The 15429-nt window shown below is 46.8% G+C and overlaps 1 protein-coding gene across 1 annotated transcript in view; it reads left to right on the top strand.

The window, feature by feature from the left end:
• The window catches only part of dnah9 (dynein, axonemal, heavy chain 9), a 563627-nt gene that overhangs the window by 131260 nt on the left and 416938 nt on the right, over positions 1-15429 (top strand). Inside the window, exon 28 of the mRNA XM_078570706.1 lies at positions 2675-2779. Coding sequence (XP_078426832.1) covers positions 2675-2779 — 105 coding nt within the window. The remainder of the gene's footprint in view (positions 1-2674; positions 2780-15429) is intronic.

The following is a 15429-nucleotide window of genomic DNA, read 5'->3' as shown; positions in this document are numbered from 1 at the left end:
ACACTGCTTAATTTCCCTGTTAATTTGGAATACCTAAGAATTTCATGTGAACATGTAAAATGTCCTATATTCCCGTCATGCAGCATATTCCTAAGCACTTGTTCCTACACTGAGGAGAGTATGAAGATACAGTTAGCAGCATAGGTGTTATTGTGTTGACCTATTGTCACAGCGCTCCAACTATCTTTTATTTTAACCTTGATTACAGTTTTAAAAATACAAAACTTGTATTTCTATAACACAAACACCTCCCTTTTTAACATACGAGTGAAGAGGAAGTATTTTTGGAGACTTCTCAAGAATCTAATCTTATGCTCTTTAACCTACCTTGTTCCTTAGTCCAAACTAAACCCAAATTATCATCCAGGTTAAAATGCTCGTGTTATTTAAGTTGCAGTTTGAGGAGATTTACTGGATATTTCTTATTTGCAGATTAGCTGACATTTCACCTAAAACGTTCTAATACATCTTGTCACCAGTTGTTATGTATGCATCTTATTGAGTGAACTATGAAATTATGGGCACACCATATCTAGCAGATACAGCATTGCAATTGTGAAACCAAAAAATTGCAGGACTTCCCAAGGCACTTTACAGCAAAGAAGTACTTTTAAAGTCCTGCCATTTTTGAAATATAGGCAACGTGGCAGCCAATGTTATGCACAGCAGGGTCCCACAAACAGCAAGGTGATAATGACCAGGCAACTTGTTCTGGTTGAAGGGCGACTATTAGCTCGAACACCTGGAGAACTCCCCTGCTCTTCTTCGATTAGTGCCTTTCTGTTGCATTTACCAGGGCAGAGGGGGCCTTGGTTTAATATCTCACCCGAAAGCTGACACTTGTGACTGCATGGCACTCACTCAGCACTGCACTGAGGTGTCAGCCTAGACTTTGAGTCAATGGAATGGGGGTGGAAACCACAAACCTCTGACTCTGAGGTGAGAGTGCTACCAATAGAGCCATGATTGGCATCGTAATTGTGGTTAACTAAACTAAGATTGGTGTGGGGGGACCAGGTGAAAGCTTGGGTTAAAATAGCCCTGTTACAATTTAAGCGGATTTTTTGTTTGGAATATTAGGAGTCCATGGGGAAATCACTTTGAATCCAGGGCCCAGTGAATATTGTCCCACAGCTCAAAATACTCTCCATTCAGAATTGACGCATGCAACAAACCAGCAAATAAAATGTCCTATGAGAAGAAGAGATTAAATAAGCTTGCATAGATATGGTGGCTTTCATCCTTGTGACATGTAGAAGCGATGCGTTAAACGTCCAGGTAATCTGCTTTGGTGCTATTCATTGAGGGATTAATATTGGCCAGGATACTGAGAAAACTCCCTGCACCTTCTTTGAGTCGTGTGGAATTTTTTATGTCCAGATGAGACCTTACTGTAATATCTCATCGATAAGTGACTGCTGTGACAAAGGCAGCAATCGCTCAATATTGCTCTAAAGTGCAGGCCTAGATTATGCGCTGAAATAATGAAACAGATCTTAAAACTTCACAATAAATCCAACTACATTTTTGTAAGCGTAGAATAATAGTGACACAACACAGGAGGAGGCCACAATATAAAAGCAAAATACTGTGGATGCTGGAAATCTGAAACAAAAACAGAAAATGCTGGAAAAGCTCAGCAGGTCTGACAGCATCTGTGGAGAGAGAAACAGAGTTAAAGTTTCGAGTCCGTATGACCCCCCAGCTTCACCTGCTCCACCCTCTTTAAACAGTATAAATTTCATCACAGAGGGAGGCCATTCTGCTCATCATGCATATGCTGGCTCTTAAAGCTTTCCAATTAGTCCCACTCCCCTGCTCTTTTCCTGATGTCCTGCAGTTTTTTTTCCCCTTTAACTATTTACCTAACTCCCTTTTGAAAGTTACAATTTAATATCTTTCCATTAATGTTTTAAGCAGTACATCCCAGATCACCACAAATCAGTGCATAAAAAAAAGTTCCCTCATGTAGCCTCTGGTTCTCTTTCCAATCACCTTAAGTTGGTATTCTCTGGTTACTGACACTTCTGCCGCTTTAAACAGTTTCTCCTAATTCACTCTATCAAAACCATTCATGATTTTGAACACCTCTATCAAATCTCCCCTTCACCTTCTCTGCTCGAAGGAGTACAATCAAACTTCTCCAGCCTCTCCATATAACTGAAGCCCCTCATCCCTGTTACCATTCTGGCAAATCACGTTTACACCCTCTCACAGGTCTTCAAATCCTTCTTAGAGTGTGAGGCTCAGAGCTGGACGCACTTCCATAGCTGAGGCCTAACCAATGTTTAAAACAGGTTTAGCATTATCTCCTTGCTTTGTTCTCTATGCCTCTATTAATAAAGTCAAGGATCGTGTTTGTATTCTTGTATTTCCTGCATTTTGTAGGCAGGAAAGTGGTGTTGAGGCCATGAGCAGATCAGCCATGACCTTATTGAATGGTGGAGCAGGCTTGAGAGGCTGAATGGGCTACTGCTGCTCCTTAATCATATGGATCCCATTTGCTTTTGAAATAGTCTCCTCAACTTGTCCCACCACCTTCAAAGATTTGTTGACATATACCCACAGGTCTCCGCACTCCCTTCAAATTTAGTCTGTGTTGCCTCTCCTTGTTATTAGTACCAAAATGTATCACTGCGTAATATTGATTCTTCTGCTTTTTTTTCTCCTACAGTCCTGTGGCAATATCTACAAAGGCTTGGCACAGACTGGTGCCTGGGGCTGTTTCGATGAGTTCAACAGGATTTGTGTTGAGGTGCTCTCTGTGGTAGCTGTGCAGGTGAGTCGAGGCTCTCTGTTCCATGGAATCATAGAATGATACAACACAGAAGGAGGCCATTCGGCCCGTTGCGACTGTGCCAGCCCTTCTAAAGAACTATCCAATTTGTCGCACTCTCCTGCCCTTTGAAAACCTCTTCCCCCCTCAAGTTGTTCTCCAATTCCTTTTCAAAAGTTACAGTTGAATCTGCTTGTACCACCCTGCATTCCAGATCCTAGTTTTGTGTGTCCCATTTGACCCTGACCCTCACGCGATGCAGCAGCCATGTACACCAGTCACAGTTGATTTATTTCCAGGTGGTACCCACACAGTGTAACCGGGATAGAAATATTACAGCACAAAAATTGCTTGTAGCTCACTGTGTAAGTGCCTGAGTCTGTGCAGTACCTGGGCTGAATATGTACACGTGACATGATGCACTACTGTTCCCTGGGAGTTCGCAACCAGCAGTAATACAACAAAAGTGCCCTGTGCTGTAAGATTGAGTTAAAGCACAAAGTCATCCCATCCAGAGTGCAATGAGCATATTTTCTCTATCTTAAGTTAATATTCTGTAGTGCCTCCTGTGTATATATTTGCAATGTGATACATTTATAATATTGAAATGCCAAGCTATCTCTGTGAAAGTCAATTTTTCCTAGTTTTAATTTTATTCATGGGAGAAGTAGAACGATGTATCTCTTTAATTCTCAGCCTCTTGACCTGAGGGAACCTTCAAGGCAGAATGTATGGACATTTTCTGCTTTACCTAATGTGGTTAGGTGTCCCATTATAAATCTGCCTTCATTAAAGATGCCAGATCTTTTGATGTAATGCGCTTGGGCCGAATCGTAAAAAGGATCAAGAACAGGAAGGCACAGATTTAAAGTGATTTGCAAAAGAAGCAAATGTGACGTGAGAAGAAACCAGACAAGTGGTTTGGGTCTGGAATGCACTGCCTGGGAGTGTGGTGGAGGCAGGTTCAATTGAGGCATTCGAGAGGGCATTAGATGATTATTTGAATAGAAACAAATGTGCAGGGGTACGGGGAAAAGGCAGGGCAATGGCACTAAGTCATAATGCTCATTTGGAGAGCCGGTGCAGACACAATGGGCCGAATGGCCTCCTTCTGTGCTGTTAAACTTCTGTGATTCTGTAATCTGGACAAATTAGTTGTATACCTGCAGGGTCATAAACAAATTTTCTGACACACAGGCCTTGAGTTTGAACCTTTCCTTGTCCTGAAAGATTGATGCGTGGGAAGGGGTTAAGATGAGGGTGAGTCCACGTACCATCATGAGGTCGCGCTGACCCTGCCTGCTGACATTTTATCTCCATGAATTTGAAGCTGGTCGAGGCTCCCACGCAGGCTTGTGATGACCTAAAGTGTTATTGGTGCTCCGATGTGATTTCTCATGATGAGCTCAGGGTTTGGGGTCCTTCCGATGTCAAAGCTACCCAAAATATTTGGCGGGGAGGTGCCAGGAGAGCCACAGTAAATTTAGACAAATAACTTTGTAGTGAAATCTTTGCAGGCCAGGAGAAGCAGGAGTACTTCCCCTGGCCCCATGGACAGTCTTTGGGCCTCCACAGCCCCAGCTTTATATTGATCTCTTGGCATTATCATCGCTGCTGAAGAAACTGCCCAGTGTCAACTTCATGCCGAGGATCGTTCCCTTTTGGATCCCTGCCACGCTAAGGCTACCCAACCCAATTTTCCCTCGTGCCCTCAGCATTCCTATCCGCTTTGTGAGGCAGACTGTCCTGCTTTATTTAAACAAGGCCCCGGAGTTATAACGGCCTGACCCTCTCACCGAGATCCCAGTGGAGGTTCCCATCCTGCCAGTTCCAAACGTGCCCCTGGGCCAGAATATTGCTGTCGGCGCGTGGGGGGCGGGCCCAACACGCCCACATGTAAAATGACTCGCGATGATGTCGGGCGTGCGTCCCGACGTCATCGCGCTACTTCGTCCGGCGGGTGCGCACCGGAGGTGGCTGCGTGTCCGCTGAACTGTCAACGGCCCATTAAGGCCATTAAAATAATGAGTCATTAACAACACTTCCCGTCCAACCTTAAGGCTGTTGGGCAGGTGAAGAGCCCAAGTGGCCTTCGCGTTTTTCAGGAAAACCTCATCCACGGGCGGGATGAGGTTTCCTGAAGGTTTAATAAAATAAATAAATAAATTTGGCTAAACTGACAAACATGTCGCAGCTCAATGTGACACTGTCGCATGAGGGGACATGTCTAAATAATTTTTCACTTCATTTATAAAAAAGTTTCACTGTGTATTTAATCTCCCTGAGGGAGCTCTGCAGCCTCCGTCGTGCTGGACGCTACAGAACGCGTATTATGCTGGCCACGTAAAATGGCGGCACGCAGCCATTCGGGGGCGGCAATCGGCTCCACGCCCGCTCCCGCCCAGCCCGCCCGACATAGGTAAGATTCAGCCCCTGGTGTTTCCAATCCACCCACTTTTGGAAAGGGTCTACATCAGTCAGCAATTAGCCTCCTGAGCAGTGATACCGGCCGCTCGGGAGAAACTGACCTTCTATGCACGTTGTCATGACTTGCAACAAAATGGCATGGTCTGAGCACTGCTGATCGCTTGCTATTCAGAAACCCGCACTTCCTTACCGACTGTGAGGATGGTGGCATCGGGGACCAGTGAACATTGCCGGGAAATCACGTGAGTCCTGAAAGAGCAACTGGGGAAGGGAGAGAGAGAGAGAGAGAGAGAAACACAAACTGGGGAGAGAGAAACCAACTGCAGAAGGGAGGGTGAGAGAGAGAGACACACACACAAAGCAGGGAGGGAGAGAGAGAAAAAAACAATCTGGGGAGGAGAGGGAAGGAAAAATATAGGTTGAGAGAGAGAGAGTGAGCAACACAAAGTTGGGGGAGAGGGTGCAGCACAAATGAAGGGACGAAGAAAAGAGCACAACAAACTACGGTGGGGAGGCAGGACAACACACACTGGAGGAGGGAGAGTGCCCGTTGGCCTGTGATCATAGCGAGTGGTTAAGATCTGGAACGTGTTGCCTGACAGTGTGATGTAGGCCGGTTTGATCGAGACATTCAAGGGGGAATTGGATCATTATCTGAAAAGACAGAATGTGCAGGGTTAAGGGAGAGAACTAGGCGAATTGCCCATTTGGAGAGCCAGCGCAGATATGACGGGCTGAATGGCCTCCTGTGTTGTAACGATTCTGTAATGCGCGCTGTTGTATAATGTATTTAATTCTGGGATTCTGGCAGCTTTGGTGTCGCCCTCTGAGCCTCACTTTCCCGAAGCTGGGCTTCAGTGATGGAGTGTAAGAGCCAGCGAATTGAATTAGTTTTGATTTTGGTTTTATTTATTGTTTTTATTACGTAAAGTTATGAAATTGTACAAAAACCGAATCTGCACTATTGGCTTGTTGTTTCTCATTGTGGTCAATACTGTAGAAATAATAGTAGTTTTTATTTAAACATTATTTATCTTTCTCTTTTTGTTCTTTCTTTGATATATAAATTGTTATTCATCTGGCTTGTAAACAAAAAATGAACTATTTTATTTGGGGCTTTGCTATACTAAGCTAAATACAATAACATCTGCAAACAGTGGTAAAGTATCATGTGATCAAGTGCCATATGATAAAGCGTCACGAGTGCTGTCACATGATCAAATTCCATGTTATCGAATGTTACATGAGCAAATCTCCAGGACCACGTCAAACCAGAGTTGGCAACCCTAACCTGCCCTCCTCACCACCGCGCCCCCCCTCCCCACCCCCAGCTAAAGTTGAGGCCTAGGTTTCTGAAGTAACCAATTTGTAGGGTTTGTGTACTTCCAAAACTGCACACAATTTATTTCTGTGCTTGTGCTGCTAATGTGATTTGGGAAACCTTGAACTAATTGACACAGTTCTCGCAAATGCCACATTTTCATGGGGTCTAGAAATCCATAGGCACATCATTGCTGATTATTGCTCCAAATGACGATGGAGCCTGTGCCCGCTGTTTCCTTTTGCTATCAGTAGCTGAAGAAAAATCTAAAAATATAAAGAAACCTCAAATTGCTGGTGGCACCTGCAGAGGCATCTTGCCTGATGGAAGCCTACAGTTTCACACTGCCTGTCTCGCTCGGCTAAGCCCTGAGAGGGATAGGAGGACAATCGGAGAGCGACTGATAGCAGCGGACACCAGCTGTCAGAAGATCTGTGGAACTGCCGGACTCCAAAGCAGTTAAAAATAATTAAATTTACCTTCTCTGGATGGGCCGGAACCACACCTGGCTAACCAGGCCAGAGGCTAGGGCAGTCTAATTTCTGGTAAGGGTCTTTAAAACAGGTGGCAGGCCCCCCATTAGCATATGTGAGGGACCTCATGTCTGTTTTAGGTGGCTTTGCCTGATGCATGAAAAATGCCCATACCCAATTATTGATCAGACTTCCTTCAGGTGTCCCTGTGTTGTAGAACATTGCTCCCCAAAATTCATCCTTTTTGTGTCCATTTTACACTTGTAAAACGGGTGAAACAAGTTTGAATTTGAACCCTCTTGCGCAAATGTGAGATGGTTTTCTCTCCTTGTCAAATTGTAAAAGCTGAGGAACCATTCCATGACTATTGTCATTACTGATACAGTGAAGATTAAATCTTAGCGGCATTTTGGCAAAGCTGTTGGAAGTAAAGATTTGCAAAGAAATTGTGCCGCTTTTATACCTGATGCCTATATCCCATCATATCATTGGCTGATCTTTATTCTGTGGGAGCGTGAAAACTTTCCAGCTTGAGGAACTATTACTGGATGTTGAAATTGTTGGAAGGCTTCTCTGATTAGGGTTTCATCCAGACCAACATTGAGCACAAGAAGGTCCAAAAGGCCAGCTTGATCATTAAAGGATTAAATTAAATTGTTGAAATGGAAGTCTGGTTATCAAATTTGGAAATATCAGCCAAAAGGCCATCTCACACAAAAAAGGCTCAAATCTATATCTGCGTGAACATGTCCTGCAGCTTTTAAAAGTCAATTCTCATGAGTCATAACTTTTGAAACAATCAATATCTGATTTGTTACTATTTGGAGATGGTAAAACAGCAGACAACAGGAGGCTTTCTGAAGGAGGCTGAATCAGAAAGAATAACATCAGTAACAATGCCCATCACTGATTCCCGGGGTCTTCCATTTGTTTAAGATTAGCAACCGGTAACTGATGATCTGTTACCCTTCAAGCCTGAGCTCGCTTCTTTCAAAGCCAGCAGCGTAACTATGGCAACCCTCGCCCAGCATGAGTTCTTTACGTGGTTTAATCTATTTATGTTCCCTTCTCCAGTGAATGAGTCCATTTCTTTCTAATTAATCAAAGTTCGAATGTAGACTCCACACCCACACTTTGAAGGATTTGGAAGCAGGTTGAAGTTTACTTAATGTATAATGTATATGTGCATGATATGGATGGAATAGAGATTTTTCCCACTAAAATCTAAAATTGGTACTTGTAGAATAGGGGTTCTCAATTTAAAATTGTGCACCAGACTGGTGGACTAGAGGTGGTACCTTCACAAAAGACAGAAGTAGCAGAGGTATTGGTCACAATGTTTAAACTCTCGTTTGACAGAGGAATAAAGCCACAGCACTGAAGGTTTAGAAATGTCCGCAACTATTCCAGAAAGCAGGGAGGGAAGGTTATTGGAAACCATTATCAGAGACAAACTAAACTTTCATTTGGAAACATGTGGGTTACTCAAGGAGAGCTAGCATGGAATTGTTAATCGCAAATTGTGTCTGACTAACTTGACTGAGTTCTTTGACCTGGTAACAGAGAAGGTTGATTGAGATCATGCAATAGATGTTAACATATATGATCTTTTGGAAGATGTTTGACAAAGTGCCTCACAGGAGGCTTGCAGAAAAGATGGAAGCCCGTGGAATTAAGGGAGAAGTGGTGGTGTGGATAAAAATTGGCTCAGTGACAGGAAAAGTGGTGGTGGATGGATGTTTTTCAGACTGGGTTTGCAAAGGTGTCCCCCGTGGGTCAGCTTTTCACTCACTAATGTATTCAATTTTTATAACCTACCCAGACTCGGGTGGAAGGAACAGCATTTGGATGATATGGAAGTTGGCATGGTAGCCAGTAGTGATGAAATATAGATTTCAGGATGACATAAGCTGGAATTTTCTGCGGGCGTCATGGCGGACGAGGGTGGGGGACAATATGGCGAGAAGGCCAAAATTCGGTTTCACGCCGCCGTGAAAGCACAGCGGGATCATCCGATGCTGCCTGCCATGGCAGAACGCCAACCCTGCTGGGGGCCAGCGTGAACCTGCTCAGTAAGGCCCGATCGTAATCAGCCCCCCCACCCCACCCCCCCACCGGCCCACCCCAGATTTATTGCTAGGACGATGGGAAACACGCTGGCCCAGAACACGTCTGGGCAAGTGTGACGTGCAGAAATCGGGACTTACCGTTAGGGTCCGGCTCAGATGGTGGACATCGGAGGAGCAGAAGATGCTGGAGGCCTACAGCTACTGGAACCTGGAGGGAAACCTGCATCGCATACTGGATGGATTCTCATAGACATGGCTCTGCCGCGAAGCAGCTCACAGAAGCTGGAAGGTCTCCGTTGATGCTTGGGGTCTGTTTCGGAACATCATGACCTTGGCCATGGGCTGCTACAGAAGATCGGCGAGGTGGGGTGGGGAGAGGAAGGTCCAGGTGTGAGTGGGAGAGAAGGTGTACTGGGCAGGGGGTAGGGGTGGTGAGGTTGGGAGTGGGGGAACGAAGGGGATGGCATGGTGGTGAGGTTGGTGGGGAAGGAGGGAGTACAGGGGAGGAGGTTTTAAAGGGGGAGAATGCAGCAAGGGGAGGTAGGTGTAAGGAAGGAATTTGGAGGGAGGAAACTGTTCAGCGGGAGGAGGGAGTAATTGTGGAGGAGGGAGTAAGGGGTGGGGGATATCCAGGTGAACGTGCAAGGACGAGGTCTGTGGAGTCAATGACTGCCTCCTGGGAAGCAACCTGAGGGTCGGCATGGTAAGAGGGAATGGTGAGTATGAGAGGGGGCAGAGAGAGCTGGAAGTGTGAGGGTGTGTCTGTAGCAGTAGAAGAGACTGTGAGGGTGGTTGTTGGGGACCCGGAGGCAGACACGGACCCTAGGGTGGGGAGGAGGAGGTCAGGGCAGTCAATGTGGATGGGGGTGAGATTCTCAGTAAGGTAGGGAACATGCACATTCACCTGGACATCCTGGAAACGCAAGGATACAGGTTGGTAGGTGATGGTGGGAGGTGGAAGGTGATGCCAGGAGTGTTGGCAGTGATGGGTGAAAGGACATGGGTGACTGGGGGAAGGGAAAGGACAGGGGAGTTGAGCAAAAACCTGACTACGACCATCGTTGTCGAAATCGAAAGTGGGCGGAGCCTCATGTTGGACGGGTACAGGTGCTGCCTGGGAGTGTGGTCAGTGGGTGGGCGGAGATGCAGGTCAGGCTCAGATGGACCACTGAAAGTGAACCCCAGCAGGCAGCATTGAAAATGCTCAGGACAGTGAGGTGAGTGTGATGGAGGAAGGCTCTGTGTGTGTGGGAGAGTGTTTGCACGAGGCTCCGAAAGGCCCTGCCACACAAACACTTCTCCCTCCAGAATCACTCGTGGTCTGGCTGCGTGTAGTTAAACTGCTAGTAGGGCGGGGCTCGGGGGTGTGGGGCGGAATGCATTGGGAGGACCCCCAAAGCCTGTCAATGAAGCTGAAAGACAACATTACACATTACTCAGTGAAAGTGAAATATTTTCAGATTATAAAGTGACAAAATGTGTTCACCTGTTCAACCACTTGTTATCAGAATTTCTTAACTTTTCTAGGCCTACCACTTCTTCTAGGTGCTACCCTGACATCCACAGCAGGGGTAGAGACAGCCTGTGTGATGATTGGCTCTGTTGCCTCTGATGACTTTGGCGTGTATCCTTTGGAGACCAGTGGCCTTGGGGGCCCTGGCTTGCTTTGTCTGTCCTCCTGTGGGCCAGCAGCTCCCTCTGTGGTGACAGAGGACGAGGTTGAGGGGGTCACAGGGAAAGGGGACTCGGAGGGAGAGGACAGCCCCTGAGATCCCTGAGTGCATGACCCAGGGGAGCCCAGCTGCTGCTCCTCCTCCCTTCAGGTGCCCGAGGGCCCCGGCCTGACTCCTTAGGGGGAGGAGCACCTAGAGGGATGCCGAGCTGCCCAGTTTCCCTCTCGCAATGCCACTGCAGGAACTCTCCCATGGCTGCTGCGATGGAGTGTAGGTTTGTGCACAACTCCGTGTTCTGCTGGACCAGGGTCTCCATGTCATTCACCATCCTTCCCATGGAGACCTCCATATGTGCATATGTTGTCACCTCTTCATCGGAGAGCAGACAGACGCACTCCTCTACTCGCATGCCATTCATGAGAGCTTCCAACAGCTCTGCGTGATGTTCCCCGCCTTCTGCTGGTTCTCCAGGATGAGTTGGAAGGCCGAACCCAGAGGCTTGTCATCTGACTCAAACCTCACGGATACCTCTTCTCCAGCAGTCCTCCGAGTGCCAGGGAGCTCGGCTGAACCTACTTCCTCCTGCTGCAGGTACGTGTATGTGCGGCGACCACCAGATTGTGAACCCAAGCCTGCTCTAGATCTAGGTCCCACTGAGGTGTGTGTCTCTGCGCTGGTGGAGGGTGTGGGTAAGCGCTGTGATGGGTCTTCCAGGCTGCCTATTTCCAGCTCTTCATTGGAGGAGGTGTCCTCTTAGCCTGAGGTGAGGACGTGGATAGAGCTGAGGGACTGGCTGGCTGAGGGTGTCGGTCACTTGGGAGAGCTCCCTGTGAACCAAAGTAGCGATAATTAGTGCATGGGAGCAGAGTCAAAAGCAGGAGACACAGCACTCACAGTTGTGTTGAAGGAGAGATGACGTGGTGCAAGGTCCTCACATGGGTGTTCACCACCAACCTCACCATTGCCACAGGCATGGTCCACGTCCTGATCAGTCAGCGCGATGGCACACTCCTCAAAGTGAGTGAGGGGCCTAATGTGGACCACTCCACCCCCAGTCTGGGACCTCACCCTGTTATTGTGATCCAGCTTCTCCTGTATGAAGACAGTTGGAGAGAGTATGAGCAGGACACATGGCACTGTGTGGAATGTTTGTGTGGTGAGTGAGCCATGGATGGGATGAGGACGTGAGCTCCAGAGGATATGAATCAGATAGAAATGTGAGGGTGTGTGTGAGAGTTAGTGGTGTTGTCCCTAGAAGGTGTGAGGTACCTGTGGATGTGTTTTAAGTTTGTGAGTGTGTGAGTTGAGACTGATAAGGTGGTAGACTTACCCTGGCGGAACAGATGAGAGCATTCAGCGTCTTCCTGCCCTGGATGGCTGACCTCCTCTGTGCCCCGGTGGCACTGACCACCGCTGCCACTTCCTCAAAGGCCGGATTGGTGACTCTGGTGGACCTCCTGAGGCCAGAGCGGGAGTAGAGGACATCGCGGTGGCCTCCCACTGCATCCAGCAGGTGCCCCAGAGAGGCGTCACTAAATTTGGGGGGGCTGCCTTCTTCTTTGGTTTTGGGGCCATCTGTCCCCTGGAGCAGCCCTGGTCTGTGGAAATGAAGTAGGCTGCACTCTGGTGTGCTTTAACCATGACACCGGGGCGTTAAAGCGCTGAGTTCATGGTGGGGTGGGCAAATTCGAGCCTGCCCACCAGCAACCTGGAGTGTTTGCCGTGAATGCATTATTAATGAGGTGGGGCGTGCTGGAAATGGGATGATACAGTGTGAAAACTCGCCATTCTGGCTGGCGGGTATACAACTTCCTTTTTGCCTGTTACCGCACTTTGTGCACATCTGGGACGATTCCAGCCATGGACGCAATGGTGAAATGGGCAGAAGGCCCCAGATGTAGTTCAGTCTGGAGAAGTTTGAAGTGATGCACTTTAGGAGGACTAATTTGGAAAGGTAGTATACTGTAATTACACAACTTTGAAAAGTGTAAATGAGCAGAGAAACCTCAGTGTCCGTGTACACAAATCCATAAGGATGACACTGCAAGCTGATAAGGTGGTTAACAAAGCACGTGGGTTACTTGGGTTTACAAATAGACAAATAGAGTATAAAAGCAAACAGTTCATTCTAGAATTTGATAAATCACTAGTTAGGTCTATTTTGGAGTATTGTGGAGAATCCTAGGCACCACTTTCCAGCAAAGATGGAGAGGCCTTCGAAAGGTTACAGTGCAGGTTCATCAGGATGTTGCCAAGGACGAAGGGGCTTCAGTTATGAGGCGAGATTGGAAAAGTGAGGTCGATTCTCCTTGGACCAGAGAAGGTTAACATGTGACCTAAGAAACGTTTTCAAGAGGCTGAGAGATTTTAATACAGTAGATAGAGAAAAATCATTTCCCTGCCACAGCACTGAAACAGTCCTTCACAAAAGTCACAAATAACAAACCATATGACTGTGACTAGGCAAACCATACTTCCTCAACCTTCATGACGTGCCTGTAGCCTTTTGACACAGTTAAGCACACCATCCTTCTCCAGTGTCTGTCCTCTGATGTCCAGCTGGCTGACACTGCCTGCATCTGGTTCCATTCCTTTCTGTCCAGTTGTATCTCTCCTACAATAGCTTCTCTTCCCATTGCCACAATGTTACACTAGGATCCCCCAACGGGTCTGTCCTTGACTCCCTTTCTCATCTACATACTATCCCTCAGCAACATCATCCAAAAACAAACCATCAGGCTCCACAAGTACATTAACAATATCCAGCTCACTCTCACCACCATCTTTCTTGGTCCTCCTACTGCCCCTGATTTGCCATGCTGCTTGTATTACGTTCAGTTTTGCATGAGCAGAAATTTCCTCCAACTAAATATTGAAAAAAAACTGACGACATTGTCTTTGGTTCATTCCACAAACTTTTTTTTTCTGGTCATCAACTCCATTCCCCTGGCAACTTTGTGAGGCTGAACCCCACTGTTAACAATCTCACCATCCTATAGCATCCTAACCTGAACTTCTGGCATCATATCCTTGCCATCATCAACATTGCCAATTTCCACCTCTGCAATATCACCAGTTTCTGCCCAAGCCTCAGCCCATTTCCTGCTGCAACCCTCATCTATGCCTTTGTTATCTACAGCCTTGACTATTCCTACACTCACTTAGCCAGCCTTCCCGTAAACTTCAGCTCATCTAAGATTCTGCTGCCCCTATCCTAACTCACAACAAGACCCTCTCACCCATTACCTCTGCTCACTGACGTACTTTGGCACCAGATCTGACAATGCCTCAAACTTAAAATTCTTACACTCTTGTCAAATCCCTCCATGAACTTATCCCTCCCTGTCTTTATAACATCCTCCAGCCCTACAACCCTCCCAAGATCTCTGCACTCCTCTAATTCTGGCTCCTTGCACATCCCTGATTTCTATCACTTCACTCTTGGCACCCCTGTGCCTTCTGCTGACCAGCCTAATGGAATTTCCTCCCCAAACGTCTCTGCCTCTCTATCCTCCTTCAAGATGTCCCTTAAAACTTACTCTTTGACCAAACTTTTTTGCCATTTGTCCAAATAACTATGTGGTTTTGTGATTCGTCGGAGAATGAATAGGTTACTAGTGGCAAGGAAGTTCTTCTTCTCCCACTGTAGTTTTCTTCTCTCTTTTAAAGTTGTTGACTCAAGACCCGATAGCCATTCTTCACTGGTGAACCTAGACAGTCGGAGTTGGCAAACTGTGATCTATAGAGAGTGTCACAGTTTTAATTTCTAGCAAGGTTCAGTGGTTAATTTGCTGATTTGCTTACTTGCCAAACACTAGTCCTGCGATTTGGAGGCAAAGACAACTGCTTTTCCAAATCAATCGAATTTGGAGGTAACGAGTAGGTTAGACAAAGGAGAGCCAATGGATGTTATCTACTTGGACTTCCAGAAGGTCTTTGACAAGGTGCCGCACAGGAGGCTGCTCAGTAAGATAAGAGCCCATGGTGTTAGAGGCAAGGTACTAGCATGGATAGAAGATTGGCTGTCTGGCAGGAGGCAGAGAGTGAGGATAAGGGGGTCCTTCTCAAGATGGCAGCCAGTGACTAGTGGAGTTCCACAGGGGTCAGTGTTGGGACCACAACTTTTCACATTATACATTGATGATCTAGATGAAGGAACTGAGGGCATCCTGGCTAAGTTTACAGATGATACAAAGATAGGTGGAGGGACAGGTAGTATTGAGGAGGCGGGGAGGCTGCAGAAGGATTTAGACTGGTTAGGAGAATGGGCAAAGAACTGGCAGATGGAATAGAACGTGCGTAAGTGTGAGGTCATGCACTTTGGTAGGAGGAATAGAGGCATGGACTATTTTCTAAATGGGGAGAGAATTCAGAAATCTGGAGTGCAAAGGGACTTGGGAGTCCTAGTCCAGGATTCTCTTAAGGTTAATTTGCAGGTTGAGTTGGTAGTTAGGATGGCAAATGCAATGTTGGCATTTATTTTGAGAGGAATAGAATATAAAAGCAGGGATGTGCTGCTGAGGCTTCATAAGGCTTTGGTCAGACCACATTTAGAATATTGTGAGCAATTTTGGGTTCTGTATCTCAGGAAGGATGTGCTGGCCCTGGAGAGGGTCCAGAGGAGGTTCACGAGAATGATCCCAGGAATGAAAGGCTTAACATATGAGGAACATTTGAGGACTCTGGGTCT

This window comes from Cetorhinus maximus, chromosome 24 (assembly GCF_964194155.1).
Source record: "Cetorhinus maximus chromosome 24, sCetMax3.hap1.1, whole genome shotgun sequence".
In the NCBI taxonomy this organism is placed as follows: domain Eukaryota; kingdom Metazoa; phylum Chordata; class Chondrichthyes; order Lamniformes; family Cetorhinidae; genus Cetorhinus; species Cetorhinus maximus.
The sequence above is the reverse complement of the archived record's forward strand: the minus strand, read 5'-3'. Positions and strand labels throughout refer to the sequence as shown.